General features: G+C 40.1%; 2 protein-coding genes and 1 long non-coding RNA gene across 3 annotated transcripts; all 3 read right to left on the reverse strand.

The window, feature by feature from the left end:
- Positions 1-5,420, reverse strand: LOC113008456 (trace amine-associated receptor 1-like). The gene is made up of 3 exons (XM_026145887.2): positions 5,245-5,420; positions 4,294-5,027; positions 1-176 (listed from the first exon to the last, which is right to left on the reverse strand). Exons 1-3 carry the CDS (start codon positions 5,418-5,420, stop codon positions 1-3), a joined length of 1,086 nt encoding a protein of 361 aa, XP_026001672.2.
- Positions 5,421-11,140: 5,720 nt separating this feature from the next.
- LOC113008535 (trace amine-associated receptor 13c-like) lies at positions 11,141-13,807 on the reverse strand. Its single transcript, XM_026146005.2, has 2 exons — positions 12,207-13,807; positions 11,141-11,966 (listed from the first exon to the last, which is right to left on the reverse strand). Exons 1-2 carry the CDS (start codon positions 12,386-12,388, stop codon positions 11,147-11,149), a joined length of 1,002 nt encoding a protein of 333 aa, XP_026001790.2. The 5' UTR covers positions 12,389-13,807; the 3' UTR covers positions 11,141-11,146.
- A 1,018-nt stretch (positions 13,808-14,825) lies between these two features.
- Positions 14,826-23,587, reverse strand: LOC145421135 (uncharacterized). Its single transcript, XR_013902439.1, has 2 exons — positions 22,951-23,587; positions 14,826-17,050 (listed from the first exon to the last, which is right to left on the reverse strand). It is a non-coding gene; the product is annotated as an uncharacterized LOC145421135 (long non-coding RNA).
- Positions 23,588-24,053: the final 466 nt, after the last annotated feature.

Raw genomic sequence — 24,053 nt, forward strand, 5'->3', positions numbered from 1 at the left:
TTACAGTGCACTCAAAAGCCTGCCATCCATGGATTCTGTCAGTGTTTTGATCTGTTCACCATCAACATTGCGTGCAGCAGCAACCACAGCCTCCCAGACACTGTTCAGAGAGGTGTACTGTTTTCCCTCCTTGTAAATCTCACATTTGATGATGGACCACAGGTTCTCAATGGAGTTCAGATCAGGTGAACAAGGTGGCCATGTCATTCGTTTTTCTTCTTTTATACCCTTTCTTGCCAGCCACGCTGTGGAGTACTTGGACGCGTGTGATGGAGCATTGTCCTGCATGAAAATCATGTTTTTCTTGAAGGATGCAGACTTCTTCCTGTACCACTGCTTGAAGAAGGTGTCTTCCAGAAACTGGCAGTAGGACTGGGAGTTGAGCTTGACTCCATCCTCAACCCGAAAAGGCCCCACAAGCTCATCTTTGATGATACCAGCCCAAACCAGTACTCCACCTCCACCTTGCTGGCGTCTGAGTCGGACTGGAGCTCTCTGCCCTTTACCAATCCAGCCACGGGCCCATCCATCTGGCCCATCAAGACTCACTCTCATTTCATCAGTCCATAAAACCTTAGAAAAATCAGTCTTGAGATATTTCTTGACCCAGTCTTGACGTTTCAGCTTGTGTGTCTTGTTCAGTGGTGGTCGTCTTTCAGCCTTTCTTACCTTGGCCATGTCTCTGAGTATTGCACACCTTGTGCTTTTGGGCACTCCAGTGATGTTGCAGCTCTGAAATATGGCCAAACTGGTGGCAAGTGGCATCTTGGCAGCTGCACGCTTGACTTTTCTCAGTTCATGGGCAGTTATTTTGCGCCTTGGTTTTTCCACACGCTTCTTGCGACCCTGTTGACTATTTTGAATGAAACGCTTGATTGTTCGATGATCACGCTTCAGAAGCTTTGCAATTTTGAGACTGCTGCATCCCTCTGCAAGATATCTCACTATTTTTGACTTTTCTGAGCCTGCCAAGTCCTTCTTTTGACCCATTTTGCCAAAGGAAAGGACGTTGCCTAATAATTATGCACACCTGATATAGGGTGTTGATGTCATTAGACCACACCCCTTCTCATTACAGAGATGCACATCACCTAATATGCTTAATTGGTAGTAGGCTTTCGAGCCTATACAGCTTGGAGTAAGACAACATGCATGAAGAGGATGATGTGGACAAAATACTCATTTGCCTAATAATTCTTCACTCCCTGTATAACTATTGCAGGGTAACTAAGGGAGGATTCAGGGTCACCTGATCCAGCCCTAACTATATGCAAAAAGGAAAGTTTTAAGCCTAATTTTAAAAGTAGAGATAGTCAAAGCATTTAGGCATGTCGATATAATCAAGGTGGTGCCTGCTGGAGGTCAAACCGAGGATCAAAAAATGAAAAAAAGATGAGTAAATGTGGCATAATTGTTGATGTCAAACCAGCGGATCTGAGTATTTCAGAGACATACTGATGTACTGAGATTTTTCTGCACAACCATCTCCAGAGTTTATGGAGTGGTCTGAAATGAGAAAATTATTCAGTGTGCTGTAGTTTTCTGGGTTGAAATCCTTTGTTGATGTCAGAGGAGAATGGCTAGACTACTTCAAGCTGATAGGAAGGCAACAGAACCCAAAATAACCACTTATTACAAACAAACAACTAAGATCATGAAACTGAAGCTATATTTTGCACAAAAAGTGTCAGACGGATTCGTGCTGTGGTTACAATGACGCAGACGCTGTACCAGTCTGAAGGGTGAAGAGACAGTTAAACATAAAAGTGAATCTCTTGATTTACCGGTCGATCTCTGTCCCCACCCTAACCTATGGTCACAAAGTTTAGGTAGTGACCAAAAGAATGAGATCATGGATACAAGCAGCGGAAATAAGCTTTCTCTGAAGGATGGCTGGTTTCTTTCTCCCTTAGAGATAGGGTGAGGAGTTCAGCCATCCAGGAGGGGCTGAGAGTAGAGCTGCTACTTCTCCACATCGAAAGGAGCCAGTTGAGGTGGTTCAAGCATCTGATAATGATGCATCCCAGGCACATTCTGTGTTAGGTGTTTGTGGAAGCAGGTTTCTTTTCTGTTGTGTTAATCACATCAGGGATGTAAGTCCTTAGGTGACGGCCAAGCAGAAAACGAGGTAATAATTCTCTCTGCAAGGGAGAAGGTATAGCCCCCCCCCCCCCCCCCCCCTCCCCAAGAGGGGCCAACATGTAAGAGTTTGTGGAATGTTCTTTGTCTCTGTCTCTGTGTATAAGATGTAAGGGCGGTGGCCACAATTCAGAGATGGTCCTAGTGTTTCACTGGGATGCTCTCTCCTGGACAAGCTGGAGGAGTTGGTTGGTGAGAGGGAGGTCTGGGGTTCTCTCTTTAGGCTGCTGCCCCTGCCAGCCACCGATAAGTGGAAGAAGATGGATGGATTGATGCAAAACTGTTCACGAAGTGAAAGATATCGAGCTACATTCCAAGTCATACTAAACTTTTTTTTTATCCCTTTTGAAGGCAATTTGATCCATAGTGTAGTGATTTATATGTTTAACTGTCAAGCAAACAATCCCTGGTTCAAGCTTGAGAGAAAACGTAAATCCTTTGAGGGTTATGTCATGAAGGATGTCTAGTGTAAAAATCTGCCGAATCAACTCTATAATGAATGGTTAATGTGGGTAATGTAGTTAAGAGTAGCTTTTTTTTTTTTTTCTTTCAAAATTTCTAGACTACACCTAATACCACTAGGTAGCAATAATGTACCAATGGGCAATAGGCCCTGCACTTTGAGTGGTCTGTCCACAGTGTTTCCAAATGGGACCCAAAGGGACAAGTTCGGAAGACAGACAGACATGTCTGTCTTCATGCATGTGCTAATATTGGTCAATTTTGTCAGCAATTCTTAGCCTTGTTCTGTTTTCTATAGCAGTGTGTTTGCAACAGATAATCCAATTCAACTAGGCAGGTGTAATCCCTGCTAGAGAGAATGTGTGATTCTCATACGCTGCATTACTGGGACTATTTTTTAACCTTGGTTGTTCCATTTACTCTTATATTATAAGGGATATGGGTTACAGCCATTCCTCTAACACCATTTGCATATAATGTTGTTTTTTGCACAGTCAAAGGAGCATTCAAGAAACATTTCTCTGTGTGTTGTGCTCGTATGACTATGCATGTGATAAATAAAGAATTTTCTGGGATGCTTAGGACTCATATTGCACTGCTGAAAATAGTTTATTTTGATGCATATGCTGTTTTTTTTTGCAAATTTGCATTATAATATTTATTTTCGTTTTTGCTGCAGTATATAAAAATTGGTGTATTTCAGAAATAATAATATGAAGACACTTAAAATAAATTTCCTGTGGTGGGAAACTATTTTGTGCAACTTTTTTGTATTTACAGTTTTGAGGGATAAGCCTCTTAAATTTCTCTAACTAGAAATATATGTTAAAAAAAAAACAATTTTAATTCTTTTTGTAGTTTATTGCACTTTGTTGCAATTTATGTAAGTACTATGCACTTAATGCAGACATATTATTAAAATTTGGGCTATAATGGTTGTACTGATGTATATCAACTTGAAATGCTCCCAAAAATGGCTCCACAACATGTAAAAATATAATATGAGCTCTGGCGAACTTGGTTCTATGGTAAGCCCAGGTTAGGCCTGGAAGTATCCCCACAGTAGCAGCTAGGTGCAGTTTAGGACATAATGGCTTCCGGGTAGCTATGCTATGGGGACGTGAAAGGGATTGCTCGTTGTGGCATTTGACTGTATGGCGCACTTTGTTATATTTTCGCTTGGGTGATACTTTTATTTATTCACATCATGTAAAATGTAATAAATAAATTATAAAATACAAAAACCAACTATTTGCATTTCAACTCCTAACTATTTAAATTTCAGCTTTTTCCTTTTAAACAAATTTAAAGTGAAACAACACAAAACACTGCAAACCACAACACAATAAAATATAAATTAAAATATGCAAAGCAAAAAGATGCACATTCTCTGTCATATGGGCTTGCATGAATAAAGTTTCTGAGTCCTTTATCATCTGCAACTGAAAATAGTTGTGGATGATTACTGGCATAAGTAATTTGAATGCTAGTGTTCGTGGAATTGAAGTGGTCAAAAATGCTTTTTTCCCCCTCTGTAATTAATGCAGTAGATTACCACATGGGCCCATTTCCTGATTTAAAGCAGTTTACTGGAGCAGGGTTCATAGTCTTTTTATAGTATGTTGGCCTCACAGGAGTTATGCTTGAATATCTGCAATGTGATAATAAGTTTAACAGCATTTCTAAACCAGGGGTAAAACAGGGCATAGATCAAAGGGTTTATACAAGAGTTAAAATAAAAGATAAAGATCACAAAAGATGCAGCTGGATCATTGACAGCATTTTTATCAGTGAGAGAGTAGCAATAAAATGGACAGTAGCATGACAGAAACACAACTACAAGAACCCCCAGAGTCCTGGCTGCTTTCAGCTCAGATTTGTTTGTTTGATTCAATGAACGCTGAAGTATGACAGCCGTAACATGAGAGCGCATGGCACGAGCCTGAGACACAGCCACCACAAATACTCTTGTATACAGAACTATGATGACAGAAACTGGAAGAATAAAAAATAAAATAAGGTCAACCATTCCAGCAAAATCACTGATGACAAGCACACACTCACCATAACAGGAATTATACCTGCCTGGTTCAATCAGCATTTCTTGCGTATAAAGACTGCAGTAGAAAGTTGAATAAAACCAACACAGACAAACACTGAGTTTGACTCTTGCCACAGTAATTCTCGTGGAGTAATGCAGAGGGTCACAAATAGCCACATAACGGTCAATCGATATAAGAACTATGTTCCCTATTGAAGCACAGGTAATGTTTACAGTCAGAAAAAAATAAACAGAACACATAAGATCACCAAGTACCCAGCACGTCATGCTTCTAAGGATTTCTGCTGGCATCAGCAAGAGACCCATGAGAAAGTCTGAGACAGCAAGAGAGAGCAGGAGGATGTTGCTGGGTGTGTGAAGCTTCCTGAAATAGAACAAAAAAGAATATATTAGTAATTTTAAAATGTAAAAAGGTCCATTATTAAGACTGTAAGACAAAGACATTAAGGTGTATAAAAATTAAATATTGTGGTTTAAATTGACCAAGAATGTGCCAAATTAATTTCAATTTAGATAATAAATCATGGTGTTAAACTTTTTAAATGAAGATACAGTTTAAGTTTTAGAAACATTATATGTGCCTGAAGTAGGAGACTGAGATGATCACGAGAAGGTTTAGAGCAGCAGTGAGCAGAGAGATGCAGGACAGGACAATGTTCAGGAGCACAGCTTTGGACCAGCGAAGCGTCGGCTTCCTGCAGGAGCTGTTGAGGAGTTGTGGAAAACAGAGCTCAGCTCCTTTCTGTATCTCCATCATCAGACAACTACAACCTCTGCAGCTCTCTGACCTGATCTCATTATTATACAGCAGATTTATCTCTGCGTCTGATCTGTCTCCTCCTCTCATTCATGCTCTGTAGAATTCGCTCCTATTTCTCTCTGCACAACCTCTTGGACTGTCATACACCTAATTTATTTTGTTCAACCTCTCTTTCCTTTGCTCTGCTGTGCCTCTTTTTCTCTCTCCCAGTCCTCTCTCCTGTTATTTCTGTCTTTCTCTCATGTGGGCAATTTTGATTTCTTTGCATTTGCTTCACCTGTGGAGTTCCTGCTCCACTCCAATTTCACTTCACCTATTGTATTCTCAAATGCAACTTTCACTTGGTGAACATAATTTGTTCTTACAATAAACTATTAGTAAACTGGCTGAAGGGAGCAATCAAAGTGAAGAAGGGGACCTATCAGGGTTAGTCTGTGGACCTCATCCCTAATATCCAATCTCTAATATTCCTCTAATATCTCTAGTAGTTGGTGCATTGTCCCAATTGCCATCTCCATCTGAGAGAGCACAGACCTTCCTCTTTTCTGGTGGCTGCCACATGAGCTCTGAGCACACTAGCACAAAATAAGGACACCGAGATTCACAGTAAAACTTACAAAAATGATACAGAAAGAAGAGTTAGCACTCACTGCAGATACTAAAAATTATTTTATGCATGTATACTGCTAAAACAGTGTGTTCAAATGTAATTACTATTAACTAGTTCTGATTCTCTCTGCATTTTTGGTCGTAGAAAATCAGGGCTTAGAGAGAGTGTCATTTCTAAAATGTCCTCTTGTGAGATCGGTGAGCAAATTATTTTACCTGTTCATTATTTATTTTCACTTTTTATGAGTTCACTGTGAGTAAAATATTTCTAACATTTACTGAAGAAATAGTTTACAATGTTTTGTAGAAAGCTATACTTTATTTTGCTTAAAAGAAAACTTGAGGCAATGTCCTGCAGTGGTATTTTTTATTCAGAATGTGATTGAAATTGTAAATATTTAAATTATTGAGAGAAGACTGAAGAAGCATTTAAAAAGAGTGTTACATATTTTGGTATTTTATTTTCAATTGTAAGCATGGTTAATGTTACAAGCAGTAATTTTTTATTTGCTAACAAATTGTGAAGTGTTAATTTTTACAAACTCAGTATGTCCTATGACACTGTCGTTGACAGGTCAGGTTTTTTGTTAAATGCGTTAGATTGGATCTGATATTGATGATGAGCCAATCCTGTTGATGGACCAGTTGATTTTTTCCCGTGCTCCAAAACAGAGTGTGGTAGGCCAGCTGCAACAGAAATCTCACGCCATTTTGAACTTGCTGTCCCCTTTCAAACACACACACACAGACACATTCCCCTAGACTTTTGGACATTTTACTTGAAACCTTTAAGGACTTTTACAGACTCCACACATCTCTGCACACAGGAAGTAGACTTGGTGTAGGCAAGTTGGACCTGTTCCTCCAATTTAAGGTTTTACTCCAATCAGCTAACAAGGTCTATGCTATGTCAAATTAATGTTGCTATTTATTTTCTTTGAGAATCAACCCGTGTCTGAACTTGGGAAAAAACGGGGCATATACACAGATTTTTTCAATAAGTAAGGAGCAAGCCGAATATGGTTTTGAGCATAGGGGTGTAAATGTATGTATTTGTTTGTCACTGTTTTTGGTCTATGGCAGTGGTTCCCAAACTTTTTTTGCTGCGCCCCCCTTTGTTTTACAAGAAAAATGTTCGCGCACCCGCGTGCACACGCACACATCCTCCAACCACAAACACCCATATTTTGCTCCATTGCAGTTTATTTCACACCTCAAACATTTAGTAAACAATTAAGCAAATACAAGTAATCTGCAATAAATTACAGGTAGCAATGAAATAAACTACTAACTCTTTTACGCTACGTCCACACCTACACGGGTATTTGTGAAAACGCAGCTGTTTCGTCCACACGTAAACGGCGTTTCGAATCACCGAAAACTGAGATTTTTTAAAAACTCCTTTTTTGCGTTTAGTGTGGACGAGAAATACAGAGTTCGTCACGCAATGTCAAAGGTATGTGCCTTTTTTCACGTCACGCTGTGCGCCACGTTATTGTTTATATGGAATAAATTGCAGAATGGCAGATAGAGACAAAATGTTAATCTGACTATCTGCAGGTTTTACACGCTTACATACACGCGCAGTTAATATCCCTCCATTTAGAAAGGCAGAGGCGTCACGATGTGATTATTTTACGTGTAGTTGTTGTGGTATGTATTTGTCTGTTTTTGGTTTGGTACTTGTTTTGTTTAAAAGGTGTAAAACCTGTAGAGAGGGAGGGCTGAATAAAAGTGAAAAAGTAGTATCAAAGTAGTATAGAATTAGTCCATTTACTGTTAATAAATAAAACAAGTACAATAAATAAATTCATTGAGTAAGAACTTAAGGAAAAAAATTAAGGACAGGATAAAAAAAATTAATTGATTGATCAACAAAGAGTAGTGATAAAGCATAAAGAAATACTGGCAATTCAAAAAAAGATTAAGCAACGAAAGAAAGAAATTGAAAATAATTGGAAGAATAATAAAATAACAGATGATGTTGAAATAAGTAATAACAAATTAAAAACAGTAAATGAATACACGAGCAACAAAATAATTAAGGTATAATTATATAGGAAGAGTGAAATATAAAAGAAAAATTACAATGGCTACTACCACCCCTGCAACATTCAATGAAGAAGAACTAGCAGCTCCCAGCAATATGAGACACCTCAAGGACTTTGTAAATGCCAAATGTTGGAATGAGAAACGGAGAAGAAAAAAAGGGCAAAATCGTAAAAATGCTTCGATGATGTCTGGATGGCGTGGGAAAAAGGATTTCTCACTACACATCCAGGAGCACCACTCCCAACTAATGATACAATACAAGCCCTGCATCAAAAAGCAAAAGAGAATTATGATAAGGCACGTGCAGCATGGGAAGAGGGAGTAAGAAAGGCTTTGGGTTCAAAGAAAGTGGACATGGATAAAAAAAAAAAAGAGATCTTCTGGTCACAATAACAACAATGTGTCAAATGATGGTTAACAGGAAGAGGCATAATCATTTAACACAAAGTCATAGTGTTAAAGAAATTGAAACTGGACCAACTGTTGTACAGACCACACCCATGGTTTCACTTCTACATCCCTTCCTATTAATGAACCCTTTTTTTTTTTTTGCCTGTCCCGTTTGGCTCTTCTGCCATCAGAATTATTGTCTAAAGGCAAAGAAAGATGCCCAACGGATTTACTTTACCAAATTGACCATCCCAGCCTTGCCGTAATGGTCAATTTGATTCACCTTTTATTGTTTATTTTATTTTCACTTGTTAAATACGGGACAGACTTGACTGGGGAAAAGAAAGGGGAGAAAGAAAGAGGGAAAGAAAAACAGCGGGGAAGAGGGACGGGGATAAAGGGAAAAACAACAGCGCACAGTGTGCTTTGAGGTAGGAGCCAAAAAGGGTGTAGTTTGTGTGTGTGAGCACCCGTGTGTACACCTGTGAGCATGAGCACGCTTGTATTTAAAAGGTTCCTACATGTAATGATCTGTTAGAGGGTGTGGGGAGCCACTGCCCCGTCCTCCAGGGCATGAAGCAGGTATGGAGGCGATCAAAACTCCAGACATCCAGAGGCCCTCAGAACACAAGAAACCAAGGAAGACCAACAGAGGGGCAGCCGCGCCACTGTCCCAGAAAGAGCTGAGGAGAGTCCCAGATGAGGGATCACTCAGTAGCTGCGGAGCAGAAGCCAGGAGGGGGGGCTGCCCGTGAGCTCCGCCGGCAGCCAGCTGCGCCCTCGGAGGGGGGGAAACTGCACCCAAGCCAGGTAGTGTTACCCTTTTCTCTGGGGTGGAGAGAAGCAGACTGCCCTGACTCCGCAGCAGCAGGGAGGCCCCACATTCCAGACCCTGATCGGGCGGCCATCTCCTCCTCCTAGCCCCCCCACTCCGACAGGCTGCAGAGAACGGGGGTGTGTAAAGACTCCAAAGCTTCTTCTGCCCGCTCATATGTAGTGTTGATGCATGTGTGTTCTAAGGTGCATTTAAAACCTAGGAGGACATGGAGCTACCTGCCAGAGAGCAGCAGGTAAGCGCATAGCCTGTCCTGATAGCCCTCAGTGTCTACGTGTATTTAAAATTGAGAGGTGGGCAATGACGCAGGGGTGAAAGGAAGGAAGGGAGGGGCAAGTGACCCCTCCCTGGGGCCAGCTCCCCTGCTGACCCCAGTAGGCATCTCCATACTCTGCAACCCGCCAGGGAAAGGGGGCCCAGGCCCATCCGGACCGGGGCACAGTTCGGCGGCGCTGCCTGGCCCCACAGAGCCCAGGACTTAGCCCACACGACCCCACCACAGAGAAAACTCCACCCACCCCGCCATCCACTCATCTTCCAGACTACACAAGACAATAGACGCCCAGGCTGAGATCTTCCTCCACCTCTGATCATTTATAAAGTGTTGCTCATCCTTGGTGTGTAATTTATAAACAAATATATAAATGTTTATTCTTGATTAATAAACTCATATATAACTTGTTCATGGTAAAATGTACAAAGTCTAAATAAGTGATTCAAGTATTTAGAAGCACATTTATATATATATAATGATTAAGATATAAGTGCATTGTTTGAGTGTGTTAATGGAGGTTTTATTAATACTTATTTCATATTGTAATTCATAGTTAATTCAGGCACTTACTAGTTGTTAAGTATTTTGTTTGACCTCATGTAAATGGAGTTTCGTACCATTATAAAGCATTAATGAAAATGAAAGTAGCTTAAGACTCTAGCAAGTCTCAACTATCCTTACAACAGAAAAATTATGTACATATAGATATTTATTGCCAGATGCAAACGTAACCCACCTGAGGTTTACAGAATACTAAGTTTAAAAGTGAGGTTTGAAAGAAGACTGCAATGCTAATGCATCAAAAAACAGCATAACTGTAAGGCTAGTTAGCCACGTTACCATAGCTCAGCTCAGCTAAATTAGGGGAGGCAAACTTTGCAGGGCATGTTTAATGGTGTGCTATCAGTTTCTACTTTTAACTATATTTTAGTAACAGTTCCTTCATGGAAATTCTTTACTTTTTCTCAAGGAAGTTTACATATTTGTCAACTTCATTATCTTGAAAGTTCATTAAAAACAGCAGTTAAAGCTAGAAAAAACATTTTTATTAACTAGATAAAACAATCTACTTAAACAACCTACATACCTGCTTCTCTTCTATTGATGGATTTTTAGCATGATTGCCTTCTTTTTCCTCAAAACTGTTATGATATATTTAAAAGGTAACATTTACTGAGATGCTAATTAATATATTAGCCATATTCATAGGTGTGGAAATAGTTAGCTAACTTTTGATTTTTGAGAAAAAAAAATTTTGGTATTAAGCATATGATACAATTGTATCAGAGCTAGAAAAACAACACAGCTGTAAATCAATGTGTGTTTAAGAAACACAGCCAAAGTCAATGTCATTATTGGTTATAAAATAGAAAGTGGCTTAAGCTGAATGCTCTTCATGTTCAAGTTAACTTAAATGTTAACATTTAAACAAATTTTATCGTACTGAATTCATACACATCTCAATACATAGAAGACAGTATTTTTATATTTCCAGACTATGGACACATTCATTTACTGGATTTGAAATCTTTATATAGCAGATGTTAGTCAAGTCACTCCGCATTATCTCTGTAGTATGTTGATCTCACTGCTGTTAGCCTTTAATATCTGCAGAGTGATGATAAGTTTAACAGCATTTCTAAACCAGGAGTAAAACAGTGCATACATTAATGGGTTTAGGCAAGAGTTAAAATAATAAACAATGAGGATAGAAGATGCAGAAGAAGCAGCTGGATCATTGCCTGCAAGAAAAAAGTAGCAGTAAAATGGACAGTAGCACGCCAGAAACACAACTACAAGAATCCCAAGGTTCCTGGCTGCTTTCAGCTCAGATTTGTTTGCTTGATTCAGTGGCTGCTGAAGTGTGACAGCTGTAACATGAGAGCGCATGGCACGAGCCTGAGACACAACCACCACAAACACTCTCGTATACAGAACTACGATGATCGTAACTGGAACTATAAGAGATACAACAAAGTCAACAATTCCAATAATATCATCAACAACAAAAACACATTCTCCATAGCAGGAACCATACCTGCCTGGGTTTATCAGGGCATGCTTTGTATAGATGATGTTGTACAAAATAGCATAAAGCCAGCACAGAAAAACACTGAGTTTGACTCTCGGCACAGTGATTCTGGTGGGGTAATGCAGAGGGTCACAAATAGCCACATAGCGGTCAACTGATACGAGAATAATCATTTCAAATGAAGCATTGATAAGAATGCAGCTCAGATAAGTATAAAGTGAACACATGAGATCACCAAATACCCAGCAGGCCGTGTTTTTGAAGATTTCTACCGGCATCAACAAAAAACAGACAAAAAAGTCAGAGACAGCCAGAGAGAGGATGATGATGTTACTGGGAGTGTGGAGCTGCCTGCAGGGAGACAGAAAATTATAAATTACACATTAATCATGTCAAAATATCTTCAATGAAGATGTTCTATTAGAGGCATGGTGCAATTAAGGAAATAAAACCTATACAGTCATGATGAAGTACACACAGGACATTCATCTTGACATAATTCATTAATTACTTAACTAATTTACTAACTAATTACTAAACTTGATTTTCTAAAAGTTGAACTTTAGTTTCATCTGAGAGGTTAATCTCTGCCTGAAGTGGGAGACTGAGATGATGATGAACAGATTAAGAGCAGCAGTGATCAGAGAGATGGACGAAAGCCCAACGTTCAGGAGCACCGTTTTGGACCAGTGAAGTGTCGGCTTCCTGCAGGAACTGTTCAGTAGCTCTGGAAAACAGAGCTCTGCCTCTGGATGCATCTGGATCTCCATCATCAGGTTCCTGCAGCAGTCTAATCAGAATTTTCTGTCATACAACAAATTTATCTCCTTCTACCATACCTCCCATCTACTGTTGTGCTCCCTGGAGAATGATATCCTCCCTCTTTTTGTGCACACAACCTCTTGTACTTTTCACTTTTGATTTCTCCGTCTCCCATCCAAACATATCTATCACAATTAAAACCAGAAGATTTACATTTTAATGGCCAAAACTACAAACTTGGGCCTAAAAACAGTCATCTACAAATCAGCCATCCAATTGTCTCTGTTCTCCTTTTACAATCAGTATGTAAGAGTTAAGATGAATATTTTATGCAGCACCTAATCCAGATAAGCTGAATACACACAGGCAATCAATACAATCCTTGATTTATGGCACAATTAATTTGTTCTTACTGTGTAATTGATGCTTATGTTAGTTTAATTTATAATCAAGATACCTAAGTTAGTGTTGTTCCAACAAAACTGACATCATACAGTTTCATATGATGATGTTATAACATATATACAAAACCTCCTAGCACTGAGATTTCAGTCATTCTGTAACTGCAGTGACAATACAGACTTTTATACAGTTTTTAGTTTTTCTGTCAACGTAGTTATAATCAGCAGTCACAGAATCAACTGTTGTCTGTGATTACGCTTGTGGGACAAGACATGAACAATAAATGTTAAATTACAGGCACTTCTATTTGATTGAATCTTGAAAATGTGCACCCTTTAAAAATATGAAGGAAAAAAATGTGGCTCTCTGTAAAATGTAAAAAAAGAAAAAAAAAACACAGAATGCAGGATGCTGGCATTGTTGATTGATTGAGCAGGCAGCCCGTACGACAAAAATCTACTGCCAAGGCCTGGATTTGACTCCACACCAGGCTATTTGAGTGGCTAAATGCCAAAAACATTAAAAAGAAAACACAAATTGCAATAATTTGTAAACCTCATAAATACAATTTGTATTCCCAAAATAACAAGTAACAGAAAATACACCAAATATTTAAAAAGAGGACATGGAACTTTTTTTGCTTGCCCTGTCTCGCAGTGCAGCAATCAGAATTGTTGAAAACACACTGAACATCTGCTTCAACGCCTGTTAAAAAGAAACAACATAGCAGGCAAACCATAGCAACAACCAACATATGCATAAGTACCACTAAATAATAAATATTAAATGTTACTGAGCAGGACAGAGTATTAATGATACATGACATGTTTAGAGACAGCAGTCGACTAAGATATTGTGAGTCTGTATCTGTGTGCAAATCTGTGCGTGGGAGCATGCTTGTGTTCATGAGGTTTCTCCATTTAAGTATCTAATAGTGTGTGGGGGGAACATTGATCAGTTTCAATATGATGGCAGCAACACGTCTCTGGGAAAGGGCAATGTTTACTATGTGTTGCATCCCCTCTTTGTTTCGCAACAGTCCATATACAACAGAGAAGTGAGGAGACCTCTGGCTGTTATTTACTCTGGGAAAAACTGCACAGAGGTGTATGAAAACAAGCAGTATGTCTGGAAAATAGTGCAGGAGACTCTGCAAGAGTTCAAAGAGAGGAGAGAAACACAACTACAGGAATCCCAAGAGTCCTGGCTGCTTTCAGCTCCGATTTGTTTGCTTGATTCAGTGACATGAGACCGCATGGCTCGAGCCTGAGACACAGCCACCACAAACACTCAAATATAAACAACTGTGATGATAATAACTGGAGCAAAAAAAGAGAAAACTAGGTCAAAAATCCCTGCAATATCATTAATGACAAACACACACTCTCCATAGCAGGAATTATACCTGCCTGGTTCAACTAGGATATCCTTCATGTAGAGACTGCAGTAGAAAACAGCATAAAACCAACACAGACAAACACTAAATTTGACTCTCGCCACAGTCATTCTGGTGGGGTAATGCAGAGGGTCACAAATCGCCACATAACGGTCAACTGAGATGAGAACTATGTTCCCTATTGAAGCACAGACAATGTTGCTGGTCATATAAATATAAAGTAAACACATAAGATCACCAAGTACCCAGCAGGTTGTACTTCTAAATATTTCTAATGGCAGTAACAGGAGACCCACAAAAACATCTGAGACAGCCAGAGAGAGGAGGAGGATGTTAGTGGGTGTGCGAAGCTGCCTGGAGGGAGACACAAAAGAATATATATAATATTAATCATTTCCATTAATATGTCCATGATTCAATCTAGGAAAATACAACTTTACAATCATGGTTAAAATCAAGAATGTGCCTGTTCATTCACCATTAAATCAAATGAAATAAATCATAGGATTAAAATTTCAAAAACTTCAACAGTAGTGTCAGCTAAGAAGTTGTTCTCTGCCTGAAGGGAGACTGAGATGATAACAATGAGATAGTTGAGGTCATGTGTGAGGAGAAATTGTTAGAAGATAAAGAAACTCACAACTCAGATATCTATTTTTTACATGCGCATGGGCGGTCACTGCTCAACAGATGTGACACAGAAAAACCGCCCAGGGCATTCAGAACATCCTTTATTTATACTTAAGCAAGTTTCCACAGCAGTAGGAGTGGCATGTATGGAACTGATCATTTTTCCTTAAAAGGAGAAAACCTTTCGCTTATCTGCTGAAAAAGGAGGTAACTTTGTATGTATAGAAATTCAGACATTCCCATGAAAGGAGAGAAAGAGAGGGAGAGCACCAGCTTGTCTGTTTAAAACAGGAGGTAGTATCATATGTCACCGCATTCCTCTACACATATGGCTTCAATCTCTCTTCCTGTGTTGGTTCCAATTCGCAAGCTCTTCTTCCTTTAAATGAAGCTACAACTAAGCATAATCACAAAATTAAAAATCTTTCACCATTCCCTCCTGTTTGTAGCTGAAATTAAAGAGATACATCAATGTGTTTCAGACACAGACCCTACATTGTGAGTGCTTTCGGTCTGGTCGTCATAAAATGTGTATCATTCAAACATAATCATTCATCACATTAGTTTCATACTCATCGTCTTCTCCTTCTTCCTCATCTGGCACAGTGACATATGCAACAAGAGATTGAAATATCATTCTTGATACAATTCCTCTTACACAGGGGATAATGCATGTAGTACAGATACAAAACATGATAAGTATTAGGCCAAAAAACATCAAAACCTTAAACATCAATGTTCTCCATGAGCCGCTCATAAACCAATCCCACCAATTACTTTGTGAATTTGCCCAATCGGTTACCTGTGCCTGTTGAACATTTCTAAGTAATTGTAGAGCATTTGTCATATTATCAGAATGCACATTGTCTGGAATATATGTGCAACAAGTTGTATTGAACAAAACACACAGTCCACCCTTTTCTGCCAAGATCATGTCCAGAGCAACTCTGTGTTGCATAACAGTTATTCTTATGGCATCAATTTCCTGATTTTGCTCGTTGTTGATGGTGGTCGATGCATATAAAAACAGCCCAAAACGATAATCTAGAGTTTCAATACGCAGGGCATGTTTTCCAACTCCAATCCATGGAAATATTGCATGGGCAATCTTTTGTCCAGCAGTCCATGTTTTAAATTCTTTCAGTACGTCAGTGCCCCACACGGAATCATGTGGCTCCACTTGCTGGGCTTCTCGCTTCCTTCTCGTAGATTGGAAGCTCTTGATTGCCGTTATCTTGAATGTGTGGTCAGAGATGAATATAGGGGCACATGTGCCTATCCACTGCTCTGGGAGTACGAAATAGGCATGCTGTCCACATAACCATGCCATTCCCTGTACCCAATAACGGTACGTTAGATGGACCGTTGTTCTTCACTGGGCCACCAAGTGCATGTGTTTACGTTCCTACACAGTTCCTGGTGGTCCCTAAATCGATGGTTCCTATCATCTGGCGATAACATCTCATATGCTCCCATTTTATTGGATTGTCTAGGAATACCGGGAAATGCAGTGCTTCATGTCTTTGTTTAACCTTCAAGTTAACCCAAAAGAATTGGTCACAGGTGCCATCTCGAAGTCCAATAGTCAGGGGGTCGCTGTGGTTTAAGACAATTCCTGAATATTGATAACCTAGACTGGCAAAGCTTGCTGCGCATGTCACTTGAGTCATGTTCATAGGTCTGCCATATAATGTAGCATGCTGTGTTGTAGCAGGCATGTGTGAGCATATATAACAATCTTTGCCTTCTGTGCGATTATATATTATCTATACCAGGCGTTGTTCATCCAGGGATGGATGTGGTCCTGTGTCACTTCAGCCAAGTGTGAGTTGTCATATGTCCATGCCCTTCTATGCAAGTTGGCTTCTTGATCCTTTAAGTGCATCAGAGTCCATGTTGTAAGTAGCAGGGCCAAGGTGGTAAACAGAATAATCTTTATGATGACCAGACACACCGATTTACTCTGGTGAGTAGACTACAGGCGAGAAGTAGAAGGCGGGATATACCCGATCAGCCCTCCCTTCACCTGTAGATCACCAAAGAGTTGGGGTGGTGGTGTCTTTAGGTTGTGCTGTCACTCACTTCCACTTTTTTGCAATGGCTCTGGTGGATCCAAGAGGGCCTCTCAGCGATTTTGCAAGCTGTTGGCGTCGTTAGGAGTACTTGGTATGGACCTTCCCACCGGGGTGAGTTCCAATTCTTTCTCTGGAGTACTCGTATAAGGACCCAATCGCCTGGCTTTAATCTGCAAGAGATTGGAGAGGAATCACAAGGCAGTTTATTGTTCAACACAATGTCCTTGTTTTTTAGTAGCTTTACCATCCATTCTGCTAAAGTTATCTCTCTAACAGATTTATCTATTGGTTCCCTTGTTATTGGTAGTGGAAAAGGTCTCCCATGAATTATTTCAAATGGTGTCAATTTTTGGGAGCCCTGAGTTAGTCTCATCCACATTTTTACTAGACCTATGCATTCTGGCCATGGTCTTTTTGTTTTTTCCATGCATTTCCTCAGTCTTTGTTTTATAGTGCCGTTAGTTCTTTCTACTAATCCTGCACTCTGAGGATGGTATGCACAATGATTTTTAATGTTAAAATCTAATACTTCTGAAACTTTTCTGATAACTTCGTTGACAAAATGTGTGCCATTGTCAGATCTAATCAATGAAGGAATGCCATAAGTGGGAATGAAATGATTACATAAACATTTTGCAACGGAGATTGCATCATTCCTTTTTACTGGGTATATCTCTGGCCAGTTTGAAAACACATCTATAATCACTAAAGCATATTTTGATCCTTGACATTCATTCAGTTCAATAAAATCCATGTGGATGGTATGAAATGGATGAGGTGGTGTGGGGAACTGGCCTCTCTTAGGTCTTAAATTTCCTTGTGAATTGTGTTTTTGACAGATTAGACATGTTCTTACAAATTCTTTTGCTGAAGTTTCAAAATTTATAGTGTAGAAATGTGTATTAATTATCTTTAACATCCCTCCTGTTGACACATGCGTTATACCATGGGTCACTAAGGCTGCTGTTTTGTGTAGAGACTTTGGTAATATTGGTTTTCCATCACAAACCATTAAATCATCTTTTAGTTGTGCTCTACATTTCAGCCACTTGTTCTGTTCAGTGGTTGTTGCAGCTTTTTGTTCATCTCTTAGTACGTCAAGTGGTATTTGTGTACAACGTTCGGATGTTAGAAGCGTTATCGTTTGTTGTGCAGCCTGCTTTGCTGTTTGGTCTGCAAAGTTATTTCCTTTTGTGACAACAGAGTTGTCTTTTTGATGTGCCGCACATTTACAAAGTGCCAATTGTTTTGGCAAGGTGATCACTTCCAGTAGAGTCTTCAGTAGGTCCCCATGTTGTACTGGGTTACCTGTGGATGTGACCATACCTCTATTTTGCCAAATTCTCGCAAAATGGTGTACTTGCTGAGAAAACATACTGGCTATCAGTGTGAATATTTATAGATTGGCCTTTGTGTAGTTCACATGCTCTTATAACTGCTTTCAGTTCTGCACTCTGTGCTGAGTGTGAGGGTGTAAGAGGTTTTGCTTCAATCACACTGTCTGCTGTAGTTACTGCATAACCTACGCAGTTTTGGCCAGTGCTACTTTTAGATGCTGAACCATCTACAAAAATATCGCTGAAACCAGGTTGTGGCGTGCTGTGGATGTCAGCACGTGGTTTGGTGTCTTCATCAAGCTTTTCTATAAAACAGTGTGGGTCACCCTGTCCTGGCGTAGCTAAAAGTGTGCTTGGGTTTAGCTGGCCGCATTTTTCAATCTGTATATGTGACTGTGATAACAAAATGCCAACATAGGATAGTTGTCTTGCATGAGTCAGATATGATAAGTTTTCTTGCAACAGAATAGAGGTTACTGCATGCGGTACTCTAATTATTAGAGTATGACCTAGTACAATGTCAGCTGACTTTTTTACTGCTTCTGCAGCTGCTGCACAAGCTTGTACACATGTAGGTAATCCTGTGTCAACAGTCTAATTTACTGGAATAAAACGCCAACGGGCGTTGTTTTTCGCCAAAAGCTTGGGTTAACACAGCTTTCATGTACCCTGCTCCACCATCTACAGTACATGCAGGTAGAATGGTTTGTCATAGTCTGGTAGAGCGAGTACAGTGTTTGTTTGTAATGCATTTTTTAAATCTATAAATGCCCTCTCTGCCTCTGGAGTCCACTGTATTTTATGCTTTAATGCTAAGTTTTTTCCATAAATCACGTCTTGTAATGGCTGAACTTCAGCTGCATAATTTGGAATCCAGGTCCTGCAGAAATTGCAGAGACCCAAGAAACTCATCATTTGCTGCTTTGTTAAAGGTTTTGGGGCATTTTGCACAGTCACTTTTCTACTATCTAGTAGTTTCTTTCCTTCTCCCGTGAGTGTATGCCCTAAGTATGTAACCTTTGGGCTCCACAATTGCAGTTTGTGTTGCGAAACCTTGTGCCCCTGTTCAGCCAAATGTTTTAACACAGTTAAGGTGTTCACTTTGCATTGCTCCTGTGTGTGTCCTGTTACCAGGATGTCATCTACGTAAAGCAGATATTGTCCCGGTGCAGGTAATGTACACAGTGACATAGATTGTTTCAATGCTTCGGCATACAATGTTGGGCTATTTTGAAACCCTTGTGGTAGCCTTGTGTATGTGTATCTTTCACCATTAAACGTGAACCCAAAAAGATGCTGTGAGTCAGGGTGCAGGGGCACAGAAAAGGTCAATCCCTGAGAACCACTGTTCTTTTGGTGTCACTTGATTTAATATTGTATGTGGATTGGCCACCACTGGTGGTACTGTTTTTGTAATGCTATTAATAGCACGAAGGTCATGTACCAAACGAAACTTTCCTGTATTCGCCTTTTTTATTGGAAAAATGGGAGTGTTACATGATACTTTATGTGATTTGATTAAAATTCCTGCTTGTTCCATATCCGCGATTACAGGTTTAATGCCTTCCATAGCTTCTTTAGATAATGGATATTGTGGTTTTACAGGTCTGTGTGAAGTAGTTGTTTCCACTTTTATTTGATCTGCATTTTTTATTAAACCTACGTCGGTCGAACCTGAAGACCATAACTCATCAGGCAATTGCTCTAGCTCTGGGTACTTTTCTATTGTTAATGAATGTCACTCATTATCATTCTGTGTCATACAGACGTTTGCACCGTCCGATAGATGAGTTGTGGGTATTGTTGTCATTACCCATCCTAATGTGTAACGCATGCATTCTGTCCTTCTGCCTTGTAGCCATCCTTCCTGAGCTTCCCCTGTTTTCTCATATCTGTCAGTTTCTACACTTCTGAGGACCCGCCCTAAATCTCTCCAGTCTGTGTTATCATTATGAGCCACTGACACATGTGGGTTTGGCATCCTGTTTATTTCCTGAATTTTCTCGCTCTGTATCACTGAGCACACTGCATTTCCACTTTTTGTGACATAGAAATGCTACAGTGTTAAACGTTGTGGGCCTAGTCTGTGGATTTGTTCATCATATTGAGAATCTGGGCCTGGGCTTAATTTATATTGCAGTGTGTTGTGATACTCTGTATAAGGAAGTACAACAGATGTAGGTGGCAAATACATTTTGGCTTTTTGTTGTAATGGCTCTAATGAGGGAAGATCTAGGGTCTAGTAGTAATGGGGCTCTGGTCCCGCTTTACAACCATTTGGGCGTGGTTTGATGCTTTCTATTTCTTCATCATTTAGCATTAGTTCTGCATGCATGCCTTGTTCTCCTGGCACTACTCCTATCTTTAGCTTTTTTAGTGCGTCTCTTCCTAACAGATTCACGGGGCATGACGGGTCATAGATGCACTGATTTTTGCATGATCTGCCGCTGTCTCTTAATACTAAAAATAAAGGTTTTGTCAGTCGTTGCACTGTAGTATGACCTGATGCTGATTTTACTATTAAAGTATCTTCTGAGAATTGTACTTCCTGTGGTTTTTTGTTCAAAACGGTTTTACAAGCTCCTGTATCACATAACATCTGCACTGGCTTGCCATTCACATATACTGTCAGCGTAGGTTTGCCTTCTACTTCAGAAACTAATTGATGGACATTAAATACTTTTGTCATTTTCATTAGGCTTTTTCTCATTTAGTCATTCATTTAAATATTGCCGTTTGTCTGTTTTATGTCTGTAATCTCTGGCGAAATGCCCTTCCTTGCCACAATTCCAGCACGTATTATCTCTTTCTTCACTTCTTTCGCGTAAGTCTGTCTGTCCTACGTATCTCTGGCCCTTTCCTCTAAATCCTCCTCTTCCTCTGCCTCTATTTCCTCTCCTCTGTCCCTGTCTGTTACCTCTAAATCCTCCTGAGAATGCGATAAACCCTGTTTCTGGATCTAATGTGAAAATACCTGTTCTTGCAGTTTTTTTCTTTATTACACGGAGAGCGTGCTCGGCATGTTGCAATGCGTCGGCTAGTGGTCCCGTATTCATTGTGACCCAGTGTTTTTCAACGTGGGATTTCACTGAGGGTAGCAGGCCATTCAGGAATGCATTTGTTAGCTGCTGTTGGTAAGGACCGTCGGGACCTTCATTATAATCCATTCCTGAATGTTGCCTAAAAACCGGACGCAGGCGATCTAAAAAATCGGACGCTGTTTCATTTTCTTTTTGTTTCACTTCGCCAATTTTGCCATAGTCAGCCCTTGGAGCTAATCGTACTCTGATGCGATCATATAAATTTGCGACGGCGGTTTCTAGGTCTTGACTTACAGGTGTTAAGGGCGTTCCATCAGCGGCGCTACCTGTGAAATCTCCCCTAACCGTTCCCATTTTTAAACCTAGTATGTCTTGTATTACTTGGAGCATTTCATGACCATTTAAATACCACTGTCTTCTGATCATTTCTACCGCATCTCTCCAGGGTATGAAACCTTCATTAAGAGGGGGAACGTCTTTTAACACATTTTGCCTATCTTTTTGTGACCACGGCCGAAACACGAATGTAGTTGGGTTATTATCACGTTGTGCCTCTCCACCTGCTTCACCTTTCCCTGTGAGTTGGCCGTATCTGGGGTTTGGTACTGCTATCATAGGAAAAATGCCGGGAGGAGCAGGTGGATCGACATCACCTCCCATATCTCGTCCGTAACGATCTTTTCCTATTTTTTCCTGTGGATTTTCGCCGAGTGCCATTTCATCTAACATGTTTTGTGCCTCTGCATAAAGACCAGATTGAGGTCTAAACAGATCACAGGATAGTTTAAGGGGGGTCGCAGCAGCGGGAGTGGGGGTTGGCCGTGCAGCAGCGGAAGTGGGGGTTGGCTTCACAGCAGCAGGAGTGGGGGTTGGCTTCAGTATTGATGCTGCTCCAGGGAGGGGCGCATATGGTGGGGGGTATGATACTTCTGCTTTTTCTTTTTTCTTTTCTTGTTTCTTTTGTTTATTCTCACATCGTCTATCTGCCTCTCGCTTCCATACTTGGAAATATTCAAATTCTTGCGTGCGTTTTCCTTTTTTCTTTAAACCTTTTGTCTCTCCTAGTTCTTTCAGTAATGCTCCTTTAAGTTGTGATAGTGCAGATGGGCTACATTTTCCTTCCCAGGTGGAACATTTGGTCTTTTTAGGATTTCTCCATCTTTGCACACTAATTTGTCCGGCGCCTGGACATTTTTTTTCTAACCACTGTTCGTCAACAGTAAACTTAGTGGGCTGATTACCCATTAAAACAGAACTGCAGAGATTTCTCTGGTATTAGACTTAAAGAGTGGTTACTGACTACGCCCTTCTACTCCACTCTATTTAGTGGAGCGGTGTCAGTTTTATGAGGCGGAACTCAACCATTCTCTTTTGTCACCACTACTTCAGCTACTGACAGGAAATAAAATGACAATAACAATGAGAGTGATTCAGCAGTGTATTGTGCTGTTCAAATCAATTCACTCTCAACACACAGAAAACACAAACATATATACAGACATTTACACAGTTCCGCAGACCCTTTCGGCAGGTCAGTCCTAAAAGTTCCCAATTTTAAAATCCTTTCGGCGGATTAGTCCTCTTTTTACAGATCCGTGCAGTGGATCAGACTCATTCTTTTATTTTGAAAATCCTTTCGGTGGATTACTTCTAAATTCGTTTTACGTGAGTGTAAGTGAGTGGTTTCTTTACCTTCCCAAGATTCTCTGGCTATGTTGAAAGTCAGCCACTGGATCCCAGCGCCGTGGACCACTTAATAACACTGGCCAGAACCCGAATTTCACGTCTCTGGACTTTCATTCCGAAGAGGCTGTCGACAGACTTTCAGTGCAGTTTCCACGACGCCAGGACACAGCGACCGATGCTTCCTCCTCCGGCTCGGAGGACCAAGAAAATGTGAGGAGAAATTCACAACTCAGATATCTATTTTTTACATGCGCATGGGCAGTCACTGCTCAACAGATGTGACACAGAAAAACCGCCCAGGGCATTCAGAACATCCTTTATTTATACTTAAAGCAAGTTTCCACAGCAGTAGGAGTGGCATGTATGGAACTGATCATTTTTCCTTAAAAGGAGAAAACCTTTCGCTTATCTGCTGAAAAAGGAGGCAACTTTGTATGTATAGAAATTCAGACATTCCCATAAAAGGAGAGAAAGAGAGGGAGAGCACCAGCTTGTCTGTTTAAAACAGGAGGTAGTATCGTATGTCACCGCATTCCTCTACACATATGGCTTCAATCTCTCTTCCTGTGTTGGTTCCAATTCACAAGCTCTTCTTCCTTTAAATGAAGCTACAACTAAGCATAATCACAAAATTAAAAATCTTTCATCATCATGTCATGTTTTAATCATGTCAAAATGTATTTAGTGAAATTGCTTCTTTATTACGACAAAATGAAGCTTAATCAACTTAGCAGTTATGATTGAACCAAAGATATATTTCTATTTCACTTCATTTATTCACTGCTAATTCCAATAATGCAAATCTCACTTTTCATATATCTAAGCCTAAATTGTATCTCAAGTAGGGATGGGTATCGTTTAGGTTTTATCTGATACCGGTGCCAAACCGGTACTTTTGAAACGGTGCCGGTGCTCAAACGGTGCTCAAACCGGTGCTTAAAGAATGGAGAACACAAAATTGGTCCAAAAACCTCTCATATTCAGCTGGTTTTTTGTAAAAAGATAACAATGTTAGCCTTTTCTGCAGCTATGGGGCATATATGGTATCACTCTTAGCTGGAAGCAGTGCTTAAACAATGGAAAAAATACAAACTTTGTCCAAAAACCTC

The sequence above is a fragment of the Astatotilapia calliptera genome, chromosome 16, assembly GCF_964374335.1.
Source record: "Astatotilapia calliptera chromosome 16, fAstCal68.1, whole genome shotgun sequence".
Taxonomy (NCBI): domain Eukaryota; kingdom Metazoa; phylum Chordata; class Actinopteri; order Cichliformes; family Cichlidae; genus Astatotilapia; species Astatotilapia calliptera.

Coding starts and splice junctions, on each gene's coding strand:
- LOC113008456 (XM_026145887.2), bottom strand. CDS start 5,420: ATGATGGAGATACAGAAAGGAGCTGAGCTCTGTTTTCCACAACTCCTC. Junction 5,028..5,244: donor ATCTCAGTCTCCTACTTCAG/GCACATATAATG, acceptor GTTCTATTTCAG/GAAGCTTCACACACCCAGCA. Junction 177..4,293: donor GATCTATGCCCTGTTTTACC/CCTGGTTTAGAA, acceptor CACCTGATCTGA/ACTCCATTGAGAACCTGTGG.
- LOC113008535 (XM_026146005.2), bottom strand. CDS start 12,388: ATGATGGAGATCCAGATGCATCCAGAGGCAGAGCTCTGTTTTCCAGAG. Junction 11,967..12,206: donor ATCTCAGTCTCCCACTTCAG/GCAGAGATTAAC, acceptor GTCTCCCTGCAG/GCAGCTCCACACTCCCAGTA.